Genomic DNA, 25,708 nt, shown 5'->3' with positions numbered 1-25,708 from the left:
ATCAAAGGAACAGTTTTCTGTTCAAGCACACAATTTATTTATTTTTTACATTATTGTTTAGCTTAAGTAATCTGTTTAAGCATCAGATTGTGTCAACACTAAGATTTTTTTTATTTTCCTCATAGTTGATGTGAAAAGCAGTATGTGTCACACGGTATCAAAATTATTTCCTCTTGGGCGTTAACACTTGAATCCCTCATCATGCTCAGGATTCTACTTTAGAATCCCGAACGTAGTAGTATTGTAGAATCCATCGCTTTATTCAGGATTCAATGTACGCCCTTGACGGAAATATATCATTTTGATCCTTTGTAACACAAACTACTATCGTTTAACAGGATGATTCAATTTTTTCATATCACTCATTGCCTGGTTGCGTTCTATTTGGTCATTCTTTGAACCCTTGTTTCATGGCATGTAAATAAACTGAACTAGCATTTTTGTAGAAGTAACAAGCCCTTTCGATAATGGGTCAATCTTCATATGCCAAACACGTTCATAGTAATGCTTGTGAACAGTTCTTCTGACAAAATATTACTATAATAATGATATAACGTACCTTTTAATAGGAGCCGCTCAAAGACGCCTGAAAAACTCATGTCTCCCAAAGCCGACCGCACAACTAAGGCCAAAAAATCTCTCACCAGAATAGTATTAGAAGCCAACACGTTCAAAGCCAAAAACACTGAACCCGAACCAGAACAAACTAAAGAAAACGAGGAATTGATCGAATGTACGCCGATGAAGCCTAAACAAGCCGCTACCATGGACGTATCGTTCTCTCCCATTGTTAACAAATCTGTACTCACTGAAACTCCAGACAAACTACAGTCAGCAGACAGCAGCAAAAGTAATGTAGAAAATTTACCAGCTTTTACTAAAATTAACGAAACGCAATTCGGTAAATCGATACTACAAAGCTGCGAAAGCAGCGCTGCTGAAACTTCACAAGAAGTCGAAAAGGATAAGGATAATGAATCGGTTAATATTAAAACGCTACCAGCATTTACTTCAATGAACGATAGTATATTTGCAAAATCTGTGCTCCATAGTTACGAGAGCAGTGTTGCAGAAAGCTCGAGCATACATGAAATATCTGTTACTAATGAGATATCAGTTACAAAAGTAACTAAAACAGAAGTTTCAATCGCTTGCAAGTCTGTATTGAAAGACCAATCCAGTCTTTTGACCAATGACAGCGAATCTGAAAGCGAAGATAATAAGTCTAATTGGAAGGAATGTACAGAACGCGTAGAAGGTACGGCGCAGGATATCCAGAAGGAGAAGGAGAGGATAGTTGAGATTGAAAGGGAGATTAATGAGATAGAGGGAGACATGAGCGATGAGGAGGGGTCGACTGATGAGGAGATTGTCGAGGGGGCTGATGATGATGATACTGATGAAGAGAGTTCGGAGGGAGATGTAAGTAAATAGAGTTAATATTGTCTCACCATAAAGGCTTTTGGATCATTTGCTATTTGAACTGAGCTTTGTCCATGACAGTTATTTTTAAAACAATGTTTTTTTTTGTCAAAATCCTCCATAACATCGTTTCAGGATTCAATGTCAGGTTCCGGCGACGACGAGATAATATCAATCGGGGACTCTTCAGCCGAGTCCAATGACATACAACTCGACGAACAGACTTCATCCGACAGCAACAGACAAAACAGACAGATCGAAGAACAACTCGACGAACAGACCTCATCCGACAGCAACAGACAGATTGAGGAGCTGGAAGTCAATGTCAGGGAAAGTCCGGACACGACGGAACAGTCGGATAGAGATCCGTTGAATCAGGGGCGGGTTTCGCTGCTTACTGATGACAATTCGATGTCGGATAATGAGATGGATCTCAATTATGATGATGATGAGGAGGAGGAAAGTAAAACAACAGGTAGGTACCATTTGCCGGTATAATTTAATAGCCTGTCTCTATATCTGTACCTCTCGTATTCCGTTATTAGCTACCAAATTAGTTTTCGCACTTGATCAAGTCGACTTAAACTGTCCGAAAAAAGTATTTTTCCATTATTTAGTAACTTCTAACATCATGATAAAATATATTGGTATTATTCCGGATACTTCAGAATATCGCGTAACTCCGAAAAAACGAGCTCTAATAGGTGATGGACTGATGACTGATTTTGCAATTCAAAACTACCCTCACTACACCATAATCATATATAATATTATAATATCGTTCAGTGCAAAATATTCCTCATTGTAAATTTTAGAAACGGGATCAGCGAAAATTGAAACCGAAACACCGACAACTGAAACCGAACCAGCAAAAACTAAAACCGTAACAGCAGAAACTGAAATCGAACCATCGAAAACAGAAACACACGCAGTTATAAAGATAGACGTAGTTGTTGAAGAAGTAAATCCTATTGAAGAAAAAGAAACTCGTACTGCCACGGCTGAAGCTAAGAGTACTGATGTCGTTGACGCCAGTTCAGTTATAAATAAACCGGAAGATATGGAAGTGGATCCTATCATATCTAAAACAGTTGATATCATTCCTAAAGAAAATACTGAAAAAGATAAGACAGACAAAGAGGCAGCGGCAGAAAATAAAACTGAAAATAAACAAGTTGAAAAAGAAACGAATGAGTTACAAAAAATTATGGAAACTACAGAACAGTCTAAGAAAACAGCAGAAAATACAGAAAAAGAAAAACCAAAATCTCGTCTACGCAAACGCGCATCGTCAACAGCATCTAATAAATCTAACAAAAAGGATGATAATAAAATGGATGTCGACAAAACAGAAAATATCGAAACTAGAAAACCTACGACGAGAAAGCGCGCTAAATCTACAACCTCCAACCAATCTGAGGAAGTAGAAGAAACGCCGAGCAAAGTTAGTAATCCAACTCCGGCTATGAGACGGCTTATGGCTAAACGTGAGTCTAAAGAAGGAGAGAATAAGGTTGAGAGTTCAGTGACTCCGCAGCGGCGGGCGACGCGCAGTCGGAGTAAGAATGATGATAATGTCAGTGTGACGTCAGAGGATTCGGTCAGGTTAGTGTTCATGATATGGGGGGTTTCGGTAAAAAGTGTACCATTTATTTATTTTTCCGAAAAACCAACATATTTTGGGTTGTATTTGACTTATTGTACAAAAGTTAGGTGTCAGTTATGTGACAGTTCATGCTAAATGTACGTGTTAATAGTTTCTCGAAAAACGGTAAATGTTACAATCTTCATATTTAAAATTCCAACTAATATTTAAAAATATATTATTTATATTATATTATATTATTACACATTTTTGACACAAATTGACTAAGCCCCACGGTAAGCTCAAGGCTTGTGTTGTGGGTACTCAGACAACGATATATATAATATATAAATACTTAAATACATAGAAAACAACCATGACTCAGGAACAAATATCTGTATCATCATACAAATAAATGCCCTTACCAGGATTCGAACCCGGAACCATCGGCTTCATAGGCAGGGTCACTACCCACTAGGCCAGACCGGTCGTCTGATCAATATGATCAATTTTTTAGTTAGGATAATTATAAATATGTGTATGTGCAATTATAAGTATGTGTATGTGCAGGTCAACGAGGAGTAAGGCGAGTGAGAAGGAGAAGAAGGGAAGGAAGTCGATAGTGGCCGTCAAACCGGAACTAAGCGCTATTCCGGAAATGTCCGTGGACGAGTCTAAGGATGTCAGCGACTATTCTAGCTCGAGAAGGTATGCACATCATCATTATGATCATTCATTGGGTCATTTTTATGTTATGTGTTAGAAAATTTTATTTGTTCTAATATAAAATAAAGTAATTGGCTAAGAGCATGTCGGGCCATGCTCATTGTAGGGTTTCGTAGTTACCGTACATACATATTTTTATTTGCGGAGCGTATATTTCCGAAAACATATCAAAGAATGGTTTTAGAGACCCTTATTCGTTTTGAAAGAGCTATCCAACGATACTTTACCTATACTATCGGGATCGGGATGGGACAAAGTAAAAAAAATCTAAAAAAATTTTTTATACGGGATGTACATTAAAACGGCACGTCTCCACCGACCGAGCCGCTTCGCGCGGCAAGTTCCTCGCGAGGCAACTCGTTCCTTGTGGAGCCGGCTGATAGTGTGATCCTATATTGTAACGGTTAATGGTACGGTACATGTGTGGGGCAGGCTGACGCGGCACCAGCGCTCGCTGCTGTCCACGCTGGAGCTGCGCCCGCGCCTGGGCCGCGCCACCGCCGCCGCCACCGACCAGGACGAGCGGCCGCCCTTCGACGTGCAGCCCATCGACAGGATCAGCTTGCTCAACAAGACCGACTTCGAAGGTACGACTACTACTTTATACCATATTTTGATTTATACTAAATGTAGTGTTTTTTTTATTTGTCTTTTTTCTAGTGTCCTAACCTATGTTAATCTCTAAAAAGATTTTGATCTTTGATAATAACTTAATAACGTAATCGATTAGCAATTTATTTCTATATCTCGCCGAGTGACAAGCAAAAGTCACTAACTGACACCGTTGAAATTATTGGACAATAAACCGTGTTACGAGTGTAATAAAGTGCATTGTTACTTTAATTTTTTGATAGTACTTAGTGACTTTTGCTTGTCACCCGACGATCTGCAAATGCCAATCGTCCTTAATTAAAAAATAGTAACGGTTTCCTAATATCCTTTTCGCATAGCGGCACGGAATCAAGTAGCTGCTCATTTTAATAACTCCCCCTGTATAATCTTTACTCTATTCTAATTGCAGCGTGCAAAAACATTTTTCTTTATTGGACACCCAAGCTTTTGCGTCCCCGCATTGTTCCTTTGTATAAATTAAAACCAAAAATATTACTTTGCTAATCCGCACTGATTGACTAGCACGTTATCTTTTCGCGGATTAGCAAAGTAATATTTTTGGTTTTAATTAATATGGATTTCCGCAAAGTAACGCCTGCTACTATTCACCTTTGTATAAAATATTTCCTATAACCAATACTGTAGCTAGCCGCCTCGCACCGCTGTGTAACCGCACCGCACTAATATACGCAGGTTCCCCCGACTCTTCAGAGCCGGCGCGACAGTCGCCCGAAACAGAGTCCACCGTGTCGCACTCCTCTGGTCGTAGAACTCGTAAGTATTGCTTACTAATACGTTATTATCCGGCTTGCGTGCTTTTCTTGTGTAAATAATGATAATAATATGTAACTTGTTGTTATTGTGTGCCAAAAAGATACATATTTAATCCCGCTGGTACCGAAATCCGAGATAATCGGAAATCGTCGAGTCAGCATTGAATCAATCGCGAATGTAATTTCTATATATTTTTATAAATGTCATCTTCATTGGGGTATCCCGGCTTTTTGCCACGTTCTCATTGGAGCCTAGAGTCCTCTTGGCAACTAATCCCAAGAATTGGCGTAGGCACTAGTTTTTACGAAAGCGACCGCTATCTAACCTTCCAGCCCAGAGGGTAAACGAGGCCTTATTGGGATTAGTCCGGTTTCCTCACGATGTTTTCCTTCACCGAAAAGCGGCTGGCAAATATCATATGATATTTCGTACATAAGTTCCGAAGAGTACTAATTTTTTGTATAAATCCTAACAAACTGTAATGAGAATGATGATTTTAGCTCGCATGGCGAGAGCGGCGTCAGAGTCGAAAACTGCTCCGAAAGCGGCCAAAATCGGCAGAAGAGTTTCTGTAGATGTTGGTAAGTACCAGTACAATCTTGTTTTAATATTTTTACCAAATTATTATATACCCTTGCTTGGTTTCTTTTTTGAATTTTTGATAAAAACAATAACAGTTGCCACTGCCAAAACAAAAAATCAGTTGTTTTTATATAAATTTCAAATTAAAGAAGGCTATTAATTTTTCCTGGTAATGCTATAATGTCGACCGAGCGCACGAATGAACACGACGTTCGATTCGGTGGGCTACTGCACGGCGAAGCTGACGACCGCGACAGATTTATTGCTATATACTCGCGGCGCGCATCAGTCTCGCGTGTGGTTACACCGGTCAAATCTTACAATAAAAAAACAATGCGTGATGTAGTTCTGTATTTTTTGTATATTGTTAATAGTCCTTGGAGGAATGTGAGACTATGTTTTGCAAGCAAAAACAAGTTGTGCTCCCGGCGTAATTTGCAAAAAACTGCAAAAATTACGGAGTTTTTTCAGTTTTTGCACTTTTATTATAAAACTATGGGTTTTTAGTCAAAACTTGCTATGTAATGTTAAAAGAACATAAAATTTGGAACAATTTAAGCCCATGTACAGCGCCGCATGTTAAATAGGTCATGAGATATGGAACTTTAAAAAAGGGTATTTTTTCCTTAGAATGAAATTTTTAGTTTTTCCTATATTTCAGGACAAATATGGGCACAACCGCTCATACTATGAGATATATTGCGATAAATAAAGTTGTAGCCAATTTAATTACCTTTCATTTAAGTGCAAGAAAGGGTCAGTAAGTTCTACAGTTCTCTAGTTATCGTAAAAAACCGGGCAAGTGCGAGTCGGACTCGCGCACGAAGGGTTCCGTACCATAATGCAAAAAAAAAAACAAAAAAAAAGCAAAAAAAGAACGGTCACCCATCCAAGTACTGACCTCTCCCGACGTTGCTTAACTTTGGTCAAAAATCACGTTTGTTGTATGGGAGCCCCATTTAAATCTTTATTTTATTCTGTTTTTAGTATTTGTTGTTATAGCGGCAACAGAAATACATCATCTGTGAAAATTTCAACTGTCTAGCTATAACGGTTCGTGAGATACAGCCTGGTGACAGACGGACGGACGGACGGACGGACGGACGGACAGCGAAGTCTTAGTAATAGGGTCCCGTTTTCCCCTTTGGGTACGGAACCCTAAAAATGAAATTGCTATAATAAGGAAGGCAACTAATGTATTGTATAAGGCATTGTCAAAATCCGTACAAAAGGCAGTACCATCGTCGAGAATGCCATCTACGATTAGCTTTTACCGGCCTTCTCCGATAGCAGCAGAGCGATGTTAGAGATCAACCATTTTTAAAATGCAGTCCCCTCTCAAGCACTTCATTCATTCAGTAATGAAATGAAGATACAAACTGTACTTTGGCTTGTTTTTAGGCTCCACTTTTTGGTCGCAGCCATTGATTGTAGTCCAGGATGCCGATTCTTATTTAAGAATTAGTTCTTGTTTTGATACGACCTTGACGATATTTCACGGTGACGTGGTGTTGACGAAACGCATCGGAATCACTGAAAGTCGTGTCAATAGATATCTAGCTGTCGCTTTTTGGTGCTCTTGAGTGTACTGTGAGTCGTGTTAATACAAGATCACGATAATATCCTAACCACAACAAATTGATACATCAGAATCAGCTGTTATATAGCGGCAACAGAAATACATCATCTGTGAAAATTTCAACTGTCTAGCTATCACGGTTCGTGAGATACAGCCGGACGGACGGACGGACGGACGGACAGCGAAGTCTTAGTAATAGGGTCCCGTTTTACCCTTTGGGTACGGGACCCTAATTAAAAATGGGTGATCTCTAACATCGCTCTGCTGCTATCGGAGAAGGCCGGTAAAAGCTAATCGTAGATGGCATTCTCGACGATTGTACTGCCTTTTGTACGGATTTTGACAATGCCTTAAACAATACATTAGTTGCCTTTCTCATTATAACAATTTCATTTTTTTACTATAACTAGAGACTGTAGAACTTACTGACCCTTTCTTGCACTTAAATGAAAGGTAATTAAATTGACTATAACTTTATTCATCGCAATATATCTCATAGTATGAGCGGTTGTGCCCATATTTGTTCTGAAACATAGGATAAACTAAAAATTTCATTCTAAGGAAAAAAAATACCCTTTCTTTAAAGTTCCATATCTCATGACCTATTTAACATGCGGCGCTGTACATGGGCTTAAATTGTTCCAAATTGTATGTTCTTTTAACATTACATAGCAAGTTTTGACTAAAAACCCATAGTTTTATAATAAAAGTGCAAAAACTGAAAAAACTCCGAAATTTTTACAGTTTTTTGCAAATTACGCAGGGAGCACAACTTTTTTTTGCTTGCAAAACATAGTTTCACATTCCTCCAAGGACTTCAAACAACATACAAAAAAATATAGAACTACATCACGCATTGTTTTTTTAGAACATTTTTTTGTAAGATTTGACTGGTCTATAGAACATCGTGTTGAATTGCACGCTCGACGACGTCCGTCGTCCGTCCCTATCTATAGTTATTCACCGGGAAGTGTTTATTTCTCGGCCTCTGCGGTAAGGTAGTATTGCATGTAATAAACAATAATGGTTTGTGGCAGTGTCGGAGTCGGGGGTGGGGTCGCCCGGCAGCCCGGCGCGGCCGGGGCGGCGGGCTTCCTTCAATAGAGCGTGCGAGGCGCTCCACACGCCTAAAGGACGGCGCGTTTCTACGGATCTCAGGGTCAGTGAACCACATATCATCTATTTATATTTTCTAAGCGTATCAGCTTCAGCGTTGTTTCCCTCGAGCATGCGTTCAGCGACGAAAGTAAATTATATATTATATGTAACAAATGAATTTGATGTTGACAGAAGGAAACGGACAGCGGTGCGGGCTCCCCGGCCGGCTCGGAGGCGCCGGGCCCCGCCGCGCCGGCGCGTCGCGGCCGCCGCGCCTCCGGGCACTCCGACACTAGCGTCACTAAAGATACTGGGAAACGGTAACACGCCTACCTACTCTTCGACACAAACTGACCTAAAAATCATTAAACGTTCAATTTTAGGAACATTTTCCTTACTTTTTTTTAGCCTATTTGAGTGTCCGTGTCCCTACAAAATAATCATATAAATAGAACTTAATTACTTATCTTAAAAATACTCTATTTTCTGCTTGTTCCAGGTCCAAAAAGTTATCAACCGTAGAAGAAAGTGATGCCAAGAAATAGTTATTATTTTTAAGTGTAGGTTATATTTATTTCGTTTTGTTTAGTTGCATTTATTATATAAATAGTGGAACCAGAAATACATTTGTAGTTATACTGTAAATTAAGCGTACTTACATACTAAGGCATAATTAATCGCAATAAAATGTTATTTCTGGTGAGCCTATTATTAAGTAACTTTTGTTTTATTTATTTACATTTTCCACTAAGAAATAAAAGTCGGATTTACAATGTTTTTGCTTTATTTATATAAATGATGAAGTTTTCCTTTTCTATTTCGGAAACGATCTAGTAGTGTGCGAAATTACACAAAGTACCATATTACTTTAGAATAGTGGGACTTGCTTATGGTCTGGTTTCCTAGGATAGCGGTGCCGTCACTGGGCCGTCTCCACACAAATACTACGACATAGCCGTATTATTAGTATGGAGACGGCCGTTATATGACGGCACCGCTATCCTAGGAAAACCGATCTTTACACGGGCTTAAAAAACGTCCAAAGCGAGCTATTAGTATTCTAAACTATGACAAGTCTCAATGGAGTCATTGGGGATGAAATAAAAATAATAGTGAGATTAATATTGTATTATTAGTCACCAATATTCAGTCGATGTACTACACTATACATATAACCCGCAAACACTTATCGTTTTAGTTATGCGTGTTTAAAGCGGCTTTCACACTGGATGAAAATCGCACGCCGCTCTTGTGTGCAAGCAGGACATCGCATAGCGCTGTCTCGCCAATACAACAAAGCGGTGTAGAAATCAGTGTAATAACCGTGTAACTACCTTTAGTAATCTTTGTAAAAGTTATCCAAACTTCTGAATAATTTAGAAAAAGCGTACGAGATCATGTCGAAAATCTTATTACATAAATACTGTATATCTTATATATCTTAATATTCAAAATAGAGCACAAACATAAAGCAATAACAATAAATTAATATAATAAATGCACGTCTTACGATTGATAATAATTTACGTGATATGATAAGTCTGACGATTTGAATAACAGGGTATCATCGTTTCTATTTTCTCATTATAATCTATGTTTAAACTTCGACTTTATTTGTTCGCTATTGACAAAAAGTGACCACTTTTATAATGAATTCAAATCCCTCTTTTTCATAGTCTGTACATATCCTTTACTGTAACGAATAATAATCTGATATCGTTGAAAAACTAATAACTAATCAACAAATAAAAGTTACAAAATGCCAATGGCGAAACGACGGTCACGAATAGCGAACAAGGCAAAAATAAGACAAAAGGTCAGATAGTTAAAATAAAGGTACAATTCCAATTCTGACCGCAAGCGGCAGCAGCAGGTTTCTTCGTACTGTAAATTGGACCGTAATGTCAAAAGTTAAAAGCCTCAATTCGCAGCAAATGAAGATACATTAATAATTTATATTGCAGTGAATCGTGCTGCTTGAGATCGTAATTGACATTATACTTTACTTTAACGACGATACCAAACGATACATTAATTTACATAACTTACTATGACTAAACCTTACACATTGCACACTTATTTATCAAAAAAACTAGTTTACAATCTCGGACAATTATCTCTTCAAGAGGAACATTTAACACGAAATATTTTATATTACTTTCTTTTGTTACCTTCGTTTTTCTTCATCATAACTTTTCAAAGATCGTATCTGATGTACCATATTTAAGTCCACAGGCAGTTTCGGTAGCTCATTCAAGTCTACATTTGGCAGTATCACTGGTGAATCTACACTCTTACATACTTCTTTATCTTCTGCTCTTAATGTAGCTTTATTCAAGCAATCTACAGCTTCTCGCTTCTGTCTTGATTTTTCATTAGTTTCTTTATCATTATTTGGTTGTTTAGCACCATTTTGAACATCTACAGGTTTATCCACAACCTCTTGTTTAACTTCAGCTGATTTAAGTTTGTTTCCATTCATTACGAGTGGTAAAGGTACGTTTAGCATGTTTGCTTGTACGTTGGAATTTTTTTGCAAATCCTCTCCTTGTTTGTAAGACTGTGGTTCGTCTGGTGAATGCGAATGTGTTTTTTGATCTACTGGTGCGTCAGGACTTTGTTTAGGGTTGGCTTCTTGTATGGGCACATTATTATTGGATGGTATTGGTGGCTTATTTTCCACTAGATTACTTTCTACTACAGGGTTTTGAACTATCGGTGGAACATTATGGACTTCTTGAGGTTTATTTTCCTTTAGGTTATTATTTTCCGGGTCGGCATTATTACTTTCCCCTACATTATGATTTTGTACGGCAGGTACGATGTTATTGTTATTTAGATCTACATCTACTTTACTATTTTCCAAAACAATATCTTGTGATTTGGCTGGATTCAAAACATTTTGTACAGGCTTTTGAGCAACTGGTTCATTGTGTTTCACTTCGTTTACGCTATTTTGTACTGGTGGTATTTTGACTTCAGGAAGTTGAGCAGCAATATTATTGAGTAAAGGCAGGACTTGTATCGGTTTATCTTTAATTTCTTTAATAGCTTCTACAGCCACATCAGCAATTTTCTTCACCGCCTCATCGGCGGTGTTCTCAGGCTCAATTTTCCCTTCAGAAGGTTGTTCTGAAACAGCACTTAAACTCTTTATCGCCACATTTGCTATCTTCTGAATACTTTCCACTGCAATTTTCTTCGCTTCGTTTTTATCTTGCTGTATCTCTTGTTTGGTCTTAATAATACTATCTAGAATTTCTTTCTGCTCTTTGATTAACTCTTTCTGTTCCTCTCCATGTTGCTTGATAGTCTCTGCTAGTTGCGCTTGTTTGAGAAGATCAATTTTCTGTTGATTGCTCATTTGTTTTATTTCTTCTTTCAATTGCGAATCTGTCTTTTGTTCCTGTTTTGTCTCACCATTTGGAAGTTTTTCCTCTGTAATTTTTAAGTTCTTTGGATGTATTTCTGAAATTTTCTCTGTTTCTTGCTTGATTTGTTTGGGTGTATCTTCTTGCTGCTTCACTGATGTTTCAGGTTTCTTCCTGACTTTGTCGGGACGTGGAGGGTCCTTCGGCGCCTCATCAGGTTGTGATTCTGGAGGAACCGGATTGGGCGGTTGCACTTCCGAGTCTGCGACTTTTTCTTTGATGTGCTTTACATCTTCTTTTGAAACTTTATTGATATCGACTTTCGGCGCTGCTTTGATGTTACCTGCAAAAAACATACAATATTTCTTTTTAGATATAAGGCTGATTTTTGTGTTTTTTTTATCCTTATGCAAGTTTTACAATATAATGGATGGCTTAAATTTCAGTTTTTAAGCAATCCATTATATTGTATAACTTGCATAAGGATCGCATGAGAAGTTCGCCTAAGTCTATTCTTTAATTTTAGATTGTTATTTAACAGTTTCCAGACCAACAATCGAATATTTACGTTAAATAGTTGCAAAGAAAGTTATAAGTAGCAACAATAGGACAACTTACCGCCATCTTCTAACTGCCTAGACTGGAAGAAATCCTCGACGATCTTGTCGATGCGATCCTGGGTTATTGTGTCGTATTTGTCGGGAGCATTCTCTGCCGCTTGCAGGTTGGCGTAAGTGCCGAGCACCATGATACCCAGGCCCAGTACTAGTACTACCTATAAACAATACAACTAACCATGAGAAATAAAACATCTCAAGATTGCAACCTAAAGAAGCCCGGGGTCCGCTGGGCAACTTAAACCAAAGAACAGTTCTTAGTTTTTTCTCGGTTAATTCACTCATCGCTCATTCCACGGCCGGACCTCTGCCCCAGAGGACAAATAATTAATAATGTCGTATTTTTCTACCGATTCTCATGAAATTTTTGGAGCAGATTCGATAATTATATGGATTTTTTAAATCGATTCAGCTTTCTAAAGCGGCGGAGTCATGAATTTAGAATATTTACCTTAGCTAGAACCCTTTCGTTGGTGTTCTTAAAGGTGACGTTGACGAAGCAAGCAGTGGGGAACACGACACAGATGAGCACCCCGATGGTGGAGCCCACCAGGCCCAGCACCAGTTCGATGTTGGGGATCAGCAGCGATACGAAGAGCGCGGTGGCGATGATGGCCACGGTGATGCAGCGGAACGTCGGCTCGGGGATCGAGTGGTTGATTATGTGGTCGTGCTGCGATGGGTGGACCTGGTGACAAGAGACGATCAGAATCAGAAATGCCTTATTAACCTTTTCGATGCCATGTCAAACATAAAAGCTGTTGAACTTTATACATATGCACGTTAGGTCTCTGTTGCTCTGTGGTCTGTGACCGATTAATCAGTCTCCGGCGTCTGCGGTGCGGATATATTGGTCATTGGCGTCCAAAAGGTTAATTTTTACTATCTTTTCTATAAAGTACGGGAAGTACTTCTTTTTTCTTAACTTCGCCAAACTCTATATTCCATGCATAATAATACGATTTATCGACCACAGACGCGCCAATAGAATTTCAATGTTAGCCTTAAAAGTTCAAAATAGTTCAAATTAGATTGCACTGTGAAGGAAATTTGACTTGTCTTAAAATGTATCATCAAAGCTGGATTCATTGGAATATATTTGGTTTTTTTGGGAAATCCTTGTACAGTCGCCATCAGATATATCGGGGCGGCCAAGGCTCTCACAAATATCTGAACACGTCTCTATTGTCAAGGCGTTAGAGTGCGTGTTCAGGTATTGTGAACACCTTGGCCGCCCCGATATATTTGATGGCGACTGTAGATAGACTGGTGCGGCCTGGAAAAGGTTTAACGGCGAAATGGTGCACTAATTTTCCTCTTTTCTTGTATGTACAAATATTTCCGTAATACAAATTCGTCATCCTTTCTGAAATAAATATCTAAAACCAATTTATTCTGGTGTAATTTTGAAAACAATTTGATGTATTTAAAAACCATTAAGGTAAACGTACTAGCCCTCGACATGCTAATGCCCAATAGATGACACCTTGCTGTCACCTCTATCTACAATGACTTAAGTTTCAAGATGACATGTACTGGGACCGTGTCGAGCACTAGTACGTTCACCTTACTTCTCTCACCTTTCTGTAGAGGAAAGAGTACAAGCTGGCGCGGCAGGGGAAGATGATGAGGGGGAAGCTGAAGGCGAGCGACATGACGAAGCCCAGCTTGATGACGTCGCTCGCCATGGTCGGACTCAAACTCATGAGGATATTGCCTGGTAGAGAGCAAATATTACACTATCTACCTCTGCAAAGTTATAAATAGCTTCTACGGCTAGTTATAAATAGCTTCTACGGCTAGTTATAAATAGCTTCTACGGAATAGTTCAGTTTTTTTTTTCAATTAGAAATTTTATAACCTTAAAAGTAGTGGTAACTATTATTCTCCAAAATTAAATCTGAGTAACTATGCACAGAATTATAGTGTCCTTTGCATTTTATTGTACCGATATTAGATATCGTTAATTCATTAGTAACCCTAGCATTTCGGAGGAAAAGTTTAAAATATTACGTAATAAATAATTTCGCACAGACCTTAATAAACGCCTTAATAAATCATAATGAGTATTTACACAAGTGCTACACTGAACAGAAAACTAAATTATAATAAATTACAAGCGTATTGTTATATTTACTGTCCACATATCGTGTTGACAAATTAATGACATTTTTGTAACATAAAGTAAACACGGACGGAAAGTAACGCAAATATGAAACTGAATAAAAATACTTACTTATTAAATTACATTGTTAGTGTCTTAGGTTAAAAGTGAAACAAAACACAATTGTAACAAAATAGGATTCAGTGATGAACTGATGAATAAAGAAACATTATGAATTCAAAATTCAATGGTTTCCTGTGAGGGTTAAAGTGAGAGTTAGCCCTGAGAAAGATTTGACTCACCAGAAATGTCGTGTTTATTAAATGCAATGTAGCCAAAAAGGCCGAGCGTGAAGTAGACTGCTGTGCAGATATTAATGGCGTTCTTGGTCACCACGTTCATCTTCTCCAAGGACAGCGTCGGCATGGACTCGAAGATCTCGAACAATTGCCTGGAAACAAGGTTCATATTAAAGCCTGATCACCTCGTAAGCCAATTTTTGCGCTTTTGAATTTGGAACTTTTTTATGTCTATAAGAGTTTATAACTCGAATTCAATTAGAACTTGTACAAGTACGCGGGGACTTACGAGGTTATAATGCTGTCGATATTTTTTCCGTTAAATTTGGTAATTAATGAATGTTTTTATTTCATGTAAATTTGGTGATATTTGGCAGGTTTCAAGAACTCATTCTAGGTAAAATACCCATTTGGGACAAATAGAAATGTAATTTTACGTTTTCGTAACTCAATTGAAGATATTTAGGACACAGATACGCTCAAATTACGTTTATTATGTAAAAATGTATAGAATAGGGATTTGCATACTAACGTCTGACAGAAAAGCGCCATAGAGAAGATGGGCACGCACTGCAAGACGCCCTCCGGCTTCCAGTGCTCCACGGTGCCCCATTCTGATGTGAGGAGCTGCGATGCGGCTTCTGATATTACCTGAAATATAATGAAGTTTTAAATGTTGGTAAAAGATAGTCTTTAGAGTTCAGGCAAATATGTTGATCATGCCTCAATTTTATTTACTTGATACTATCCAAAAAATAACACAAAATAAATTTTAATAAATACTCTCAACAAAAGCAGGCTTTGGGTAATGGCCAAAAAAAGTACATATTTTTGTGTTTTTGCTTTATTTTCACTGTATGAAGACAAAAACCCTCCGTTATAATTTTTATAAATCATCCAAAACGCGGCCTGCTTTTACGCTTTTGTAATCTTATCATTTAACACGACTTTTATCCTTACCTACATACATTATTATACACGGTGTAACATGAGTAAACCGAATAATTTTAACAGCGTATTCCTGATCATATTTAGAGACAAAAATGTCCTATAAACTTTTTTGATATTCGCCTAGTTTCAGAGATATTATTAATTTAAAAAAAAAAACAAGTTTTTATTGTTACATAGTGTAAAAGGCCTTTTTGATGGTGATGTTGCTGCTATGGGACGTAGTCTAAATATCCTTATTGATAGATGTCAAAAAGTGACAAGTAACACTTTGCAAAAGGTTCTACGAAAAAAAAATGTAAAAATCAATTTTAAGTGATAAGTTTACTAATAACATTTATTTTGTTATGTACAAATACATTCAAAAAAATTGAAAAAAAAACAAAACAAAAAATAAAATATTTTTGACGAAATTGGCCTAAACTCATATTACATTTTTTACTTCTTTTGACCTCAGAAATGCGTGGTTAAAATTATTCGGTTTCCTCATGTTACACCGTGTATGTATTTCCTTCCTTGTTATTTTTCCTTGATTACTATAAATATGTGTTCAATCACAAGAAACAGTAGGCAATTAGATCTACTGACTGCTAATAGTTTTTGTTTCATTACCAATTTTTTTTAAATAGGTAATAATAAGTATTCCTAATTGAATTTACGGTAAGAATCATATGTCCATGTCTAGAACATCATTCTCACCTTCAGCATTGGCCGAACGTTAATTGCAATTAACCATTAATAAATAAAATAAAAAAATAAAAAACCTTTTATTTCCTTTCGTTATACATAAAGTTTGTTAATATATTTTTGTTGATTTAATTTGTAGGAACCCGTTAGGTGAAGGCCTCTTCCAAAGATGTCCATTTTTCACGGTCTTGTGCTATTCTTTTCCAATTTGGACCAGCAATTCTTTTCATGTCTTCCTCCCAGCGCATGTTTGGTTTGCCTTTTCGGCGCTTACCGTCTGGGCCTTTCCAGTTCGTGACTATGGCTGTCCATCTGTGGTCTTTAAGGCGAGCCACATGTCCAGCCCATCTCCATTTTAGCTTTCTAGCGTGTTCTAGAGCATCTATTGCTTTTATTGTTGCTTTTATTTTACTATGTCTTATCTTTTGTATCTTTTTTATGTTCAACATGCTTCGTTCCATTCCCCTCTGGCAAGTAATAATTTTATTTTTTATTTTTTCAGTGAATTTCCATGTCTGGCAAGCATATGTTAAGCTGGGGATGAGGCAGGTGTCCATAGCCTTCTTTTTAAGAGTTATTGGCATGCTACTTTTAAATATTTCTTTATAAGACCAATATTTGTTCCATGTATTTTTGATTCTTCTGTCAACTTCTAGTTCATTGTTCTTGTTGTTGAAACCAATAGTCATATGCCTTATGGGAATATAGTTCAGAGCCGGAAACCGCTACCAACTTTTAGTATGTTGTTGGGCATGGCATTGGGTCTCCAAAACTGCCGGGAGACGGCGGCGCCGGCCATCTACTTCAGCGGAATGACGTCATCAAAATGACTCCCGCTTCGTTGCGAATATTGCGTACTGCACCCAAATTATGCATAGCACATACACTTGTGGGATATTAAATGAAAGCCAATTAAATATACTATATTTTGTTTATACAAATTGTATCAAAATATGCAACAGTTTAAGAGAAATTTACAAAATAATAAAAATCACGTAAAAAAATATTCTATTATTTGGGTTTTACAACCAAACCAAAAGTCGGACGATAAAGCAATGTACTACAACATTAAAGATGACTTCTCAAGCCATACACTGATATCAATAAAATCAAAATTGGACCAAATATGTGGAAATTATGCATCAAAATGTAGATATTCGCCCATACAAGTGCATAAAAGTTAAAAAAATCAAAATTGGTCATTTTCAGGATAATCCGCATAAGCTTCTAGTATGTTATTAGCAATATGACCTGGAGTCTAAAACTGCCGGGAGACCATCGCTGTTGTTCCTCAGTTACAAATAATGACGTCATATAAATAATCACTGCCGAATTTCGTAAAATGTAAATTATAGCTATACCACGAGTCTCACATACACGTGAGTTACATGTAACGAAAGGTTATTAAATGTATTATGATTCACCTAAACATTGTTTGTAAAAAAAATGTACGGTTTCAGAGCTAGAAACAACGAAATACCACTTTTTATGGAAAAAGTAGATATGTATCAATTTTATAGCTAAACTAAAACCGTCAAAAAAAATTTGCGTATAACATTTGAAAAACTTGTTATTCAACTATATATCACAATTTAAATTTTACATTTCCGACAAAAACTGTGGAAGTTGTGGAAAACAAACTAAAGCGCCCCAACAATTCTACCTTAATGCCTTAATACCTTAATTGAATTTTTATTTTTTGTCCGACTACGGCAGAATTTGCTATCTATGCGTGCATGTGTAGGTACCGTTTGCATGAAACTACTGAACTGATTTTGATAAATGAGGTGTCAATTTATTTGTCTTTGTAGCCCAGGTCACAAAAGCCACATTTTAACCGACTTTGAAAGGAGGAGATTAGGTACTTAAAGAAACAGTATTTTGCTTACTTATCAAGTAAATTATTACTTTTTTAATTATGGTTCCATTCGAAAATGTCGTTTTCATGTATTTTATGTAATGTTCATTCATTTAATACTCGATAAATAGAACTATTCTTTGCATAATATGAGCGCATTAAGGTAGAATTGTTGGGGCGCTTTAGTTTTTTTTTCACAACTTCCACAGTTTTTGTCGGAAATGTAAAATTTAAATTGTGATATATAGTTGAATAACAAGTTTTTCAAATGTTATACGCAAAATTTTTTTGACGGTTTTAGTTTAGCTATAAAATTGATACATATCTACTTTTTCCATAAAAAGTGGTATTTCGTTGTTTCTAGCTCTGAAACTGTACATTTTTTTTACAAACAATGTTTAGGTGAATCATAATACATTTAATAACCTTTCGTTACATGTAACTCACGTGTATGTGAGACTCGTGGTATAGCTATAATTTACATTTTACGAAATTCGGCAGTGATTATTTATATGACGTCATTATTTGTAACTGAGGAACAACAGCGATGGTCTCCCGGCAGTTTTAGACTCCAGGTCATATTGGCAATAACATATTAGAAGATTATGCGGATTATCCTGAAAATGACCAATTTTGATTTTTTTAACTTTTATGCACTTGTATGGGCGAATATCTACATTTTGATGCATAATTTCCACATATTTGGTCCAATTTTGATTTTATTGATATCAGTGTATGGCTTGAGAAGTCATCTTTAATGTTGTAGTACATTGCTTTATCGTCCGACTTTTGGTTTGGTTGTAAAACCCAAATAATCGAATATTTTTTTACGTGATTTTTATTATTTTGTAAATTTCTCTTAAACTGTTGCATATTTTGATACACTTTGTATAAATAAAATATAGTTTATTTAATTGGCTTTCATTTAATACCCCACACGTGTATGTGCTATGCATAATTTGGGTGCAGTATGCAATATTCGCAACGAAGCGGGAGTCATTTTGATGACGTCATTCCGCTGAAGTAGATGACCGGCGCCAGTGGCGTAACTAGGGGGGGGTTGGAGGGGGCACGTGCCCCGGGCGCCGTCCAACGGGGGGGGCGCCAAAATGCACAAGACCTTTCGTTAGGAGGGAGGGGGGGGCGCAAATTCGGTGCCTGCCCCGGGCGCCATATCCTCTAGCTACGCCTCTGACCGGCGCCGCCGTCTCCCGGCAGTTTTGGAGACCCAATGCCATGCCTAACAACATACTAAAAGTTGGTAGCGGTTTCCGGCTCTGAACTATCTCTGCGACCGTTTCCCATAAGGCATGGCACTACAATCTGCTTTCCTAAGTATATATAGCTTTCAACATAGTCTAATGGTTTGTTGTCTACTATGATATCTATTTGTTTTGAGTTGGTCATGGTTTTTGTTTTATTTATATTCATCTCCAGTCCTACTTGTTTGCTTGCATTTTGGAGACCATCTATCATGGATTGCAGGTTTCGGGACGATTCCGCGAGCAGCTAGTTATTTTTCCTTGATTACTATAAATATGTGTTCAATCACAAGAAACAGTAGGCAATTAGATCTACTGACTGCTAATAGTTTTTGTTTCATTACCAATTTTTTTTAAATAGGTAATAAGTATTCCTAATTGAATTTACCGTAAGAATTAGTGATGTACCGACTATTGATTTGGCCGACTAGCCGACTAGCCGACTAATCGGCGCTCGAATGGCCGATTAGTCGGCTAGTCGGCCAGATCATTAGTTTCGTATAAGTTCAGATGAAAAACAATAGTTTTGCTCTTTTGGTTGCGCTATTCATATATTAGCTTGGCTAAAAGGTGTTTTCTATTGGTTCAAAGACCTATCACAAGAATCCTCGTTCAATTTCTGTCTTTCTTTTATTTTGCGATCCTGATGAGCAGAAAAAGTTTTCACACCCTGAATAGGTATTTTGGTAAAATAGACATAAAACATATGGTAAATATTAACTGTTGGTTTCTTTTTTTCTGTTTTTCTTTCACTAATAAAGTGCCGACTAATCGGCCATTTTTGCCGACTAGTCGCCGACTAATCGCCGACTACAAATGTGGCCGGATAGTCGGCTTTCCCGACTAGTCGGCGACTAGTCGGTACATCCCTAGTAAGAATCATATGTCCATGTCTAGAACATCATTCTCACCTTCAGCATTGGCCGATTGCAATTAACCATTAACTATTATAAATCGAACCGTAAAACGTAACGGACGGTTATAGTTTACAGTTAAATTTATAATGGTTAATGGCAACTAATGGATAATTGAATTAACGGTTCGGAAAACACTGCTCACCTTTATAACCAAACAGAAGTAGAAGCCGATGGTGGCTGCACTAACATTACTCAGGCTGTCCACATTCCGTAGAAGGCCGAGGGGCAGCACACATACCAGGGACACAATCACCATTATGGATGTTCTGCAAACATTGTATTTATAAAATTACAAAAAATAGGTCAGAATCATTTTCAGTCTGTAGTAAAATTTTGCTAGTATGATGAAATATAACTCATAACTGGTTCGTGCTAACTATTTAGAAGAAAAAATACTGTGAAAATATATTTGATAAGCAAGTCTTATGGAATGTTCCAAATACAAAGATGATGAGTTATCATGTTATCAATGTTTTTTTACCAAATCTCTTTTAACTCTGTTTTACAGATTTTTAGGGGTGATCTTTTATTTTTAAGTGTGACTATGAACACATTGATTCTCAACTTTAATTCAAAATAATAGAGTTCAATTTGCATAACTTCTGACACTTACTTTATACCTGTTAAATGGTTAGTTTACTTACAAGATACTTAAAAACCTCACCTGAGTATATCACTCTGGTTGATATTAAACATTTTAGCAATAATCTGAGGTCCCAGGTCCCCAACAACCACAAAGTAAGCTATGCAGGTGCCCATGAGGAACCCGATGATGCCCAGCTCCACAGCCACCTTGCCCGCTGACCCGAACACATGGAACGCTGGAATAGTACATTACTACAGAGGCCGGGACGAAAGGGGTTGCCGGCCGAAGACATATAGACTGCCGAGCGAAGCGAGGCCGGATAGGTCTGAGCGCGGGCAACCCCATTTCCCGCCGAGGTATGTATAGTGCTTTTCTCAAACATGTAATGAAATAAATAAAATAAAAAATCTACGAAACTCAAGTTTTATTTATAGAAAAAACTAAAAGTAAACTACACCCAAAATATAACCAACACGTACCTATATCTTTACCACGCGTATGTTTTACACGAGTCGTGTATATTTTCATGTATCTTTGATTTTTTCGCCTTGTATCCGTCGGACTGTCGTTTTCGTCACATAAGTTTACATAGTCTTTCATGTTGGTATCATGTTTCACATACATCGTTGCTTTATGCATGGAGTAAATAAGTATAATTTCCAGTGTTGACGAATTTGTAGTTACATTCATTTAAAATATGCCACAAAACTGTTTCTAATAAACTGTAAGCCATTTTTCTTAGTTTCTCAAATAATAAAATTGCCATAAGCAACCATATAACATACTTCATCTTAAACTTGGCGGCAGAGGCAGCAAGTTATTTAAAATCAATTCTGCTTACGCTGCCAATTCCAACACCTACGATTACAATTAATATTAATTTCATTATTTCGTCGGAACTCATATTAAAGTAAAAAAATCAACAACGCACCATAAATCCAATAAAACAGAATGAACATTTTTCAACTTTATACCATACCTCACCTGGCATACCTCGAAGCAAATGATCTGCTCAGTGACCGTCAATATGGCTTTCGCCGAGGTCGGTCTACTGGGGATCTTTTAGGGTATGTCACGCACTGCTGCGGCGAGGCCATCGAGAGGAACGGTGAAGCGCTTGCTGTTTCACTGGACATCTCGAAGGCCTTTGAAAGGGTTTGGCACGCAAGTCTCCTTAGCAAGCTTCCTGCTTACGGCATCCCTGCTGATTTTTGTAGCTGGCTATCTGATTTCTTGAGTGAACGGTCGATCAGAGTAGTTATTGATGGCTGCTCTTCGGACCTCATGGCCATTGACGCCGGTGTTCCTCAGGGGTCTGTTCTCTCCGCAACCCTTTTCCTGCTCCACATTAACGACATGCTGCAACCCAGCATTGTAGGTTATGCAGATGACAGTACGGTTGTTGAGAGATATTTGGCTAGTGCAAGGGACAGCAGGGAGGATATACGTTCACAGAGAGAGGCCATGGTTGAGCGAATGAACTTGACCCTTAGTCTCGTTTCCCAGTGGGGTGATGACAATCTGGTCACGTTCAATGCCTCCAAAACGCAGGCGTGTCTATTTTCCGCAAAACGGAGTCCATTCGACCTGACTCCTTCTTTCCGGGGTGCATCTGTACCTATTACCGACAGCCTGGAACTCCTCGGCATGGAGCTGAGTTCAGTCCTCGGCTTCGGCAGCTTCATTGAGTCTAAAGCACAAACTGCGGCCAGAAAGCTGGGCGTCCTAAATAAGGTGAAGCGATACTTCACACCTGGACAGCTTCTAACACTTTACAAAGCTCAAGTCCGGTCGTGTATGGAGTATTGCAGCCACCTGTGGGATGGCTCAGCTAAATACCAACTCGCCGCTTTGGACTCAGTGGAGCGCAGAGCCAGGAGGATGATTGGCGACAAGAAGCTAACGGCTAAGCTTCAGACTTTGGCCCATCGGCGGAAAGTCGCCAGCCTGTCGGTATTCTACAGGTTGCACTTCGGGGAGTGTGCCCAAGAGCTACACGAGCTCATTCCACCGTCCCCATTCCACCATCGGACTTTTAGACGCACGGCCGGTTTCCATCCTTACTTGGTAGATATTCCGCCAATTCGCACTAAGCGCTTTGCTTCTACTTTCCTTATGCGCACTGCCAAGGAATGGAATTCCTTGCCGGCGTCTATATTTCCGTGCTCTTATAACCCGGCAACCTTCAAATCAAGAGTGAACAGGCATCTTCTGGGCGAGCTCGCTCCATCGTAGGCCACGTCTACGCCTCGGCTAGTCTGTGGCCATGAGTAAACCCATGCATAATAAAAAAAAAAAAAAAAACAAAACTTTACCTTTATATTAGAGGATGTCTAAATAACACATGCTGTCCTAAAATGCCAGCTTTTGATATCATATAGATGCAAATGTAAATTATACAATACCCTTTATTGCACACCTCACATACACGTAGTTTACAATAAATGTACAAAGACAATAGAGGTAACAACAGGCGCTAGGCGGTCTTATCGCTTAAGAGCGATTTCTATTATTATTATTATTTCTGCCTTTTAAGGCCCACTTGCACCATCACACCAACCCGGGTTTAAGCGGTTAAACCGTTAACCTAGTGTCAAATTGTATGGGTAATCATGGCAACTCCAGGTTTAACCGGTTAACCCCAGTTTAGTGAATGGTGCAAGTGGCCCTAACCCTGTAACCGATTCAGATGATGGTATATGAGGATAGATGTAAGTCGCGCACATTCGTTTTATGTGCCAAACGTGTTAAGTATAAAGCCCGCTCTACACTCGTGCGCGAATCGCGGCGCGAAGCCGCGAACGCGAGTCTGGAGTCGATTTCGCATATCAGCGAACTAGACTCCACACTCGCGTTCGCGGCTTCGCCCGCGATTCACGCGCATAGTCTGGAGGGCGCTTAATACGTGATATTCACGGACAAATACCCAAGTTTAAGTTACCTCAAGATTATAAGGACACACTTATCCAAGTACCTACTTATTCTGTTTGTTACATACAATGACTCATATTCAAAAATGTTTTCCTGTTCATTGATCACCGTTCCATGATAATCGTGATCTTAAAATTGCGGGCCTCATTTTTAAGAGTCAGGAGAATATTATTATAAAAACTACTTATGCATAAAAAGTTGTTTACTTCGCTTACGCGAGCGGAGCCGCGGGCACGTCTAGTTAATTACCTTTTCCATAACAATTAAAAAAAAATAACTACGCGTGTTTGAGTAGACCTTTTTACCGCTAACGTTTAGATGAAATATTTTAAATGTTTATATTTGTGTAGTTAATTTTATAATTTAAAATTATAGAATTTATTTAATAATGTATTATTTATTAAGTTCATGTTGATTTTATACAAATAAAACTGCAAATTACAGCAAACATGGATTTTTGTTTTTTTTTTATAGGCGTAGTGGCAGAGTGTCATTACGAACCATAAAGCAAATACTGCCTCTAGTTTTTTTTTAATATCCATTATTTGAATGCCACGATGCTGTGTCACAAATATCTGTGAAATGAAAATTAAAAAAGAGGACTTTGCCGGCCTAGGCCTGCAAGATTTGTATGAAATTCCATTAACTACCTTTTGTCCTAGCCACACCTGAAACGTCATACTTCGCAGCCTATTATAAGGAACATAACATCAATATTTCATTGCATGTTTGAGAAAAATATATTATAGGTGTACTCATCTACACACTTGTTGCAATAACTACTCATAAATAGTGCTATGTTTATAAGTACGTACACAGTTGCAATCAACTGAATTTCTTTTTCAAAGAGATTAAGACAGAATAAACTTGTTTGTAGAAATTACCCTAATATAAAGTCTCTTTACACAACAAAGGATAGATCAGGGTCAAACCCAGATCGAAGACAGCCTGAATTCAAAGTGGAAAAAAGAAATTCATAGGTTTAACTTGTGGACCGCCTTGTGTGTTATAGGAAATTGGTGACTTACCCAGAAACTCGAAATTCCTTCTCCGAGCCAGAAGTGCAGATTTGAGCAGAAAGTGACAGCAGAGTCTGGACACGAGCCCCATCGACAACAATATTAGCGTAGCCAGTAAAACTCCGCACTGGAAACAGCAATTTAAATGATACAAGTTTTAATGGAAATTACTACAATATTCTATAGGTCTAATACGTCATCATAGAAAAACTAGCTGATAGCAAAAACTATCACTAGATTTTATTGCTTATAAGACGTTTTATGCGATTAAGCACGTATTTTCTAGTAACGAAGGGAAATAGAGGGGAGGAAATTTAATATAAAGGTTCTTACTTTTTGAAAACAAAATGGCATCGCCAGGATTCCAACACCTATAATACTATTGGCCAACGTGATCGACTGGCCTGTCGTACCCATGGTAGTAGTACTATTTTCCTTTATTTAGAAAAATAAAACGCCTACAAAACTAACATAACATACGACCCCATCCAAACCACATCACAATAATGTTTTGACATTAATGGCACTAGATGACTTTGACATTTGTAAAAAAAAAATCTTAGTAATAGACAAAGCAAAGACAAATGCTACCAGAAAACAAAATGCTCCCTATGGTCTGTCGTACTGGAACCAAAAATAGTAAAATTGAAAGCAAAACCTATTCAGCTCTTCAGCTCTAGTAATTATTTGTCTCTCTAAATAATTTATCTACACATAAAATTCTAAAAATA

The 25,708-nt window shown here is 37.9% G+C and overlaps 2 protein-coding genes across 2 annotated transcripts in view; one reads left to right on the top strand and one right to left on the bottom strand.

Moving 5' to 3' along the window:
- The window catches only part of LOC134669153 (protein ELYS), a 45,115-nt gene extending 35,964 nt beyond the window's left edge, over positions 1–9,151 (top strand). Inside the window, exons 30-39 of the mRNA XM_063526698.1 lie at positions 570–1,422; positions 1,558–1,897; positions 2,238–3,027; positions 3,578–3,715; positions 4,166–4,320; positions 5,039–5,119; positions 5,620–5,700; positions 8,318–8,439; positions 8,571–8,698; positions 8,878–9,151. Coding sequence (XP_063382768.1) covers positions 570–1,422; positions 1,558–1,897; positions 2,238–3,027; positions 3,578–3,715; positions 4,166–4,320; positions 5,039–5,119; positions 5,620–5,700; positions 8,318–8,439; positions 8,571–8,698; positions 8,878–8,923 — 2,734 coding nt within the window. The 3' untranslated portion in view covers positions 8,924–9,151. The remainder of the gene's footprint in view (positions 1–569; positions 1,423–1,557; positions 1,898–2,237; positions 3,028–3,577; positions 3,716–4,165; positions 4,321–5,038; positions 5,120–5,619; positions 5,701–8,317; positions 8,440–8,570; positions 8,699–8,877) is intronic.
- A 340-nt stretch (positions 9,152–9,491) lies between these two features.
- LOC134669152 (putative sodium-coupled neutral amino acid transporter 10) lies at positions 9,492–25,460 on the bottom strand. The gene is made up of 10 exons (XM_063526697.1): positions 25,311–25,460; positions 24,987–25,104; positions 21,106–21,262; positions 20,584–20,707; positions 15,302–15,420; positions 14,773–14,921; positions 13,947–14,083; positions 12,818–13,054; positions 12,368–12,524; positions 9,492–12,092 (listed from the first exon to the last, which is right to left on the bottom strand). The coding sequence occupies exons 1-10, from the start codon at positions 25,392–25,394 to the stop codon at positions 10,546–10,548; spliced, it is 2,829 nt and encodes a 942-aa protein (XP_063382767.1). The 5' UTR covers positions 25,395–25,460; the 3' UTR covers positions 9,492–10,545.
- Positions 25,461–25,708: the final 248 nt, after the last annotated feature.

This window comes from Cydia fagiglandana, chromosome 11, assembly GCF_963556715.1.
Source record: "Cydia fagiglandana chromosome 11, ilCydFagi1.1, whole genome shotgun sequence".
Taxonomy (NCBI): domain Eukaryota; kingdom Metazoa; phylum Arthropoda; class Insecta; order Lepidoptera; family Tortricidae; genus Cydia; species Cydia fagiglandana.
This window is presented reverse-complemented; position numbering and strand designations above follow the sequence as displayed.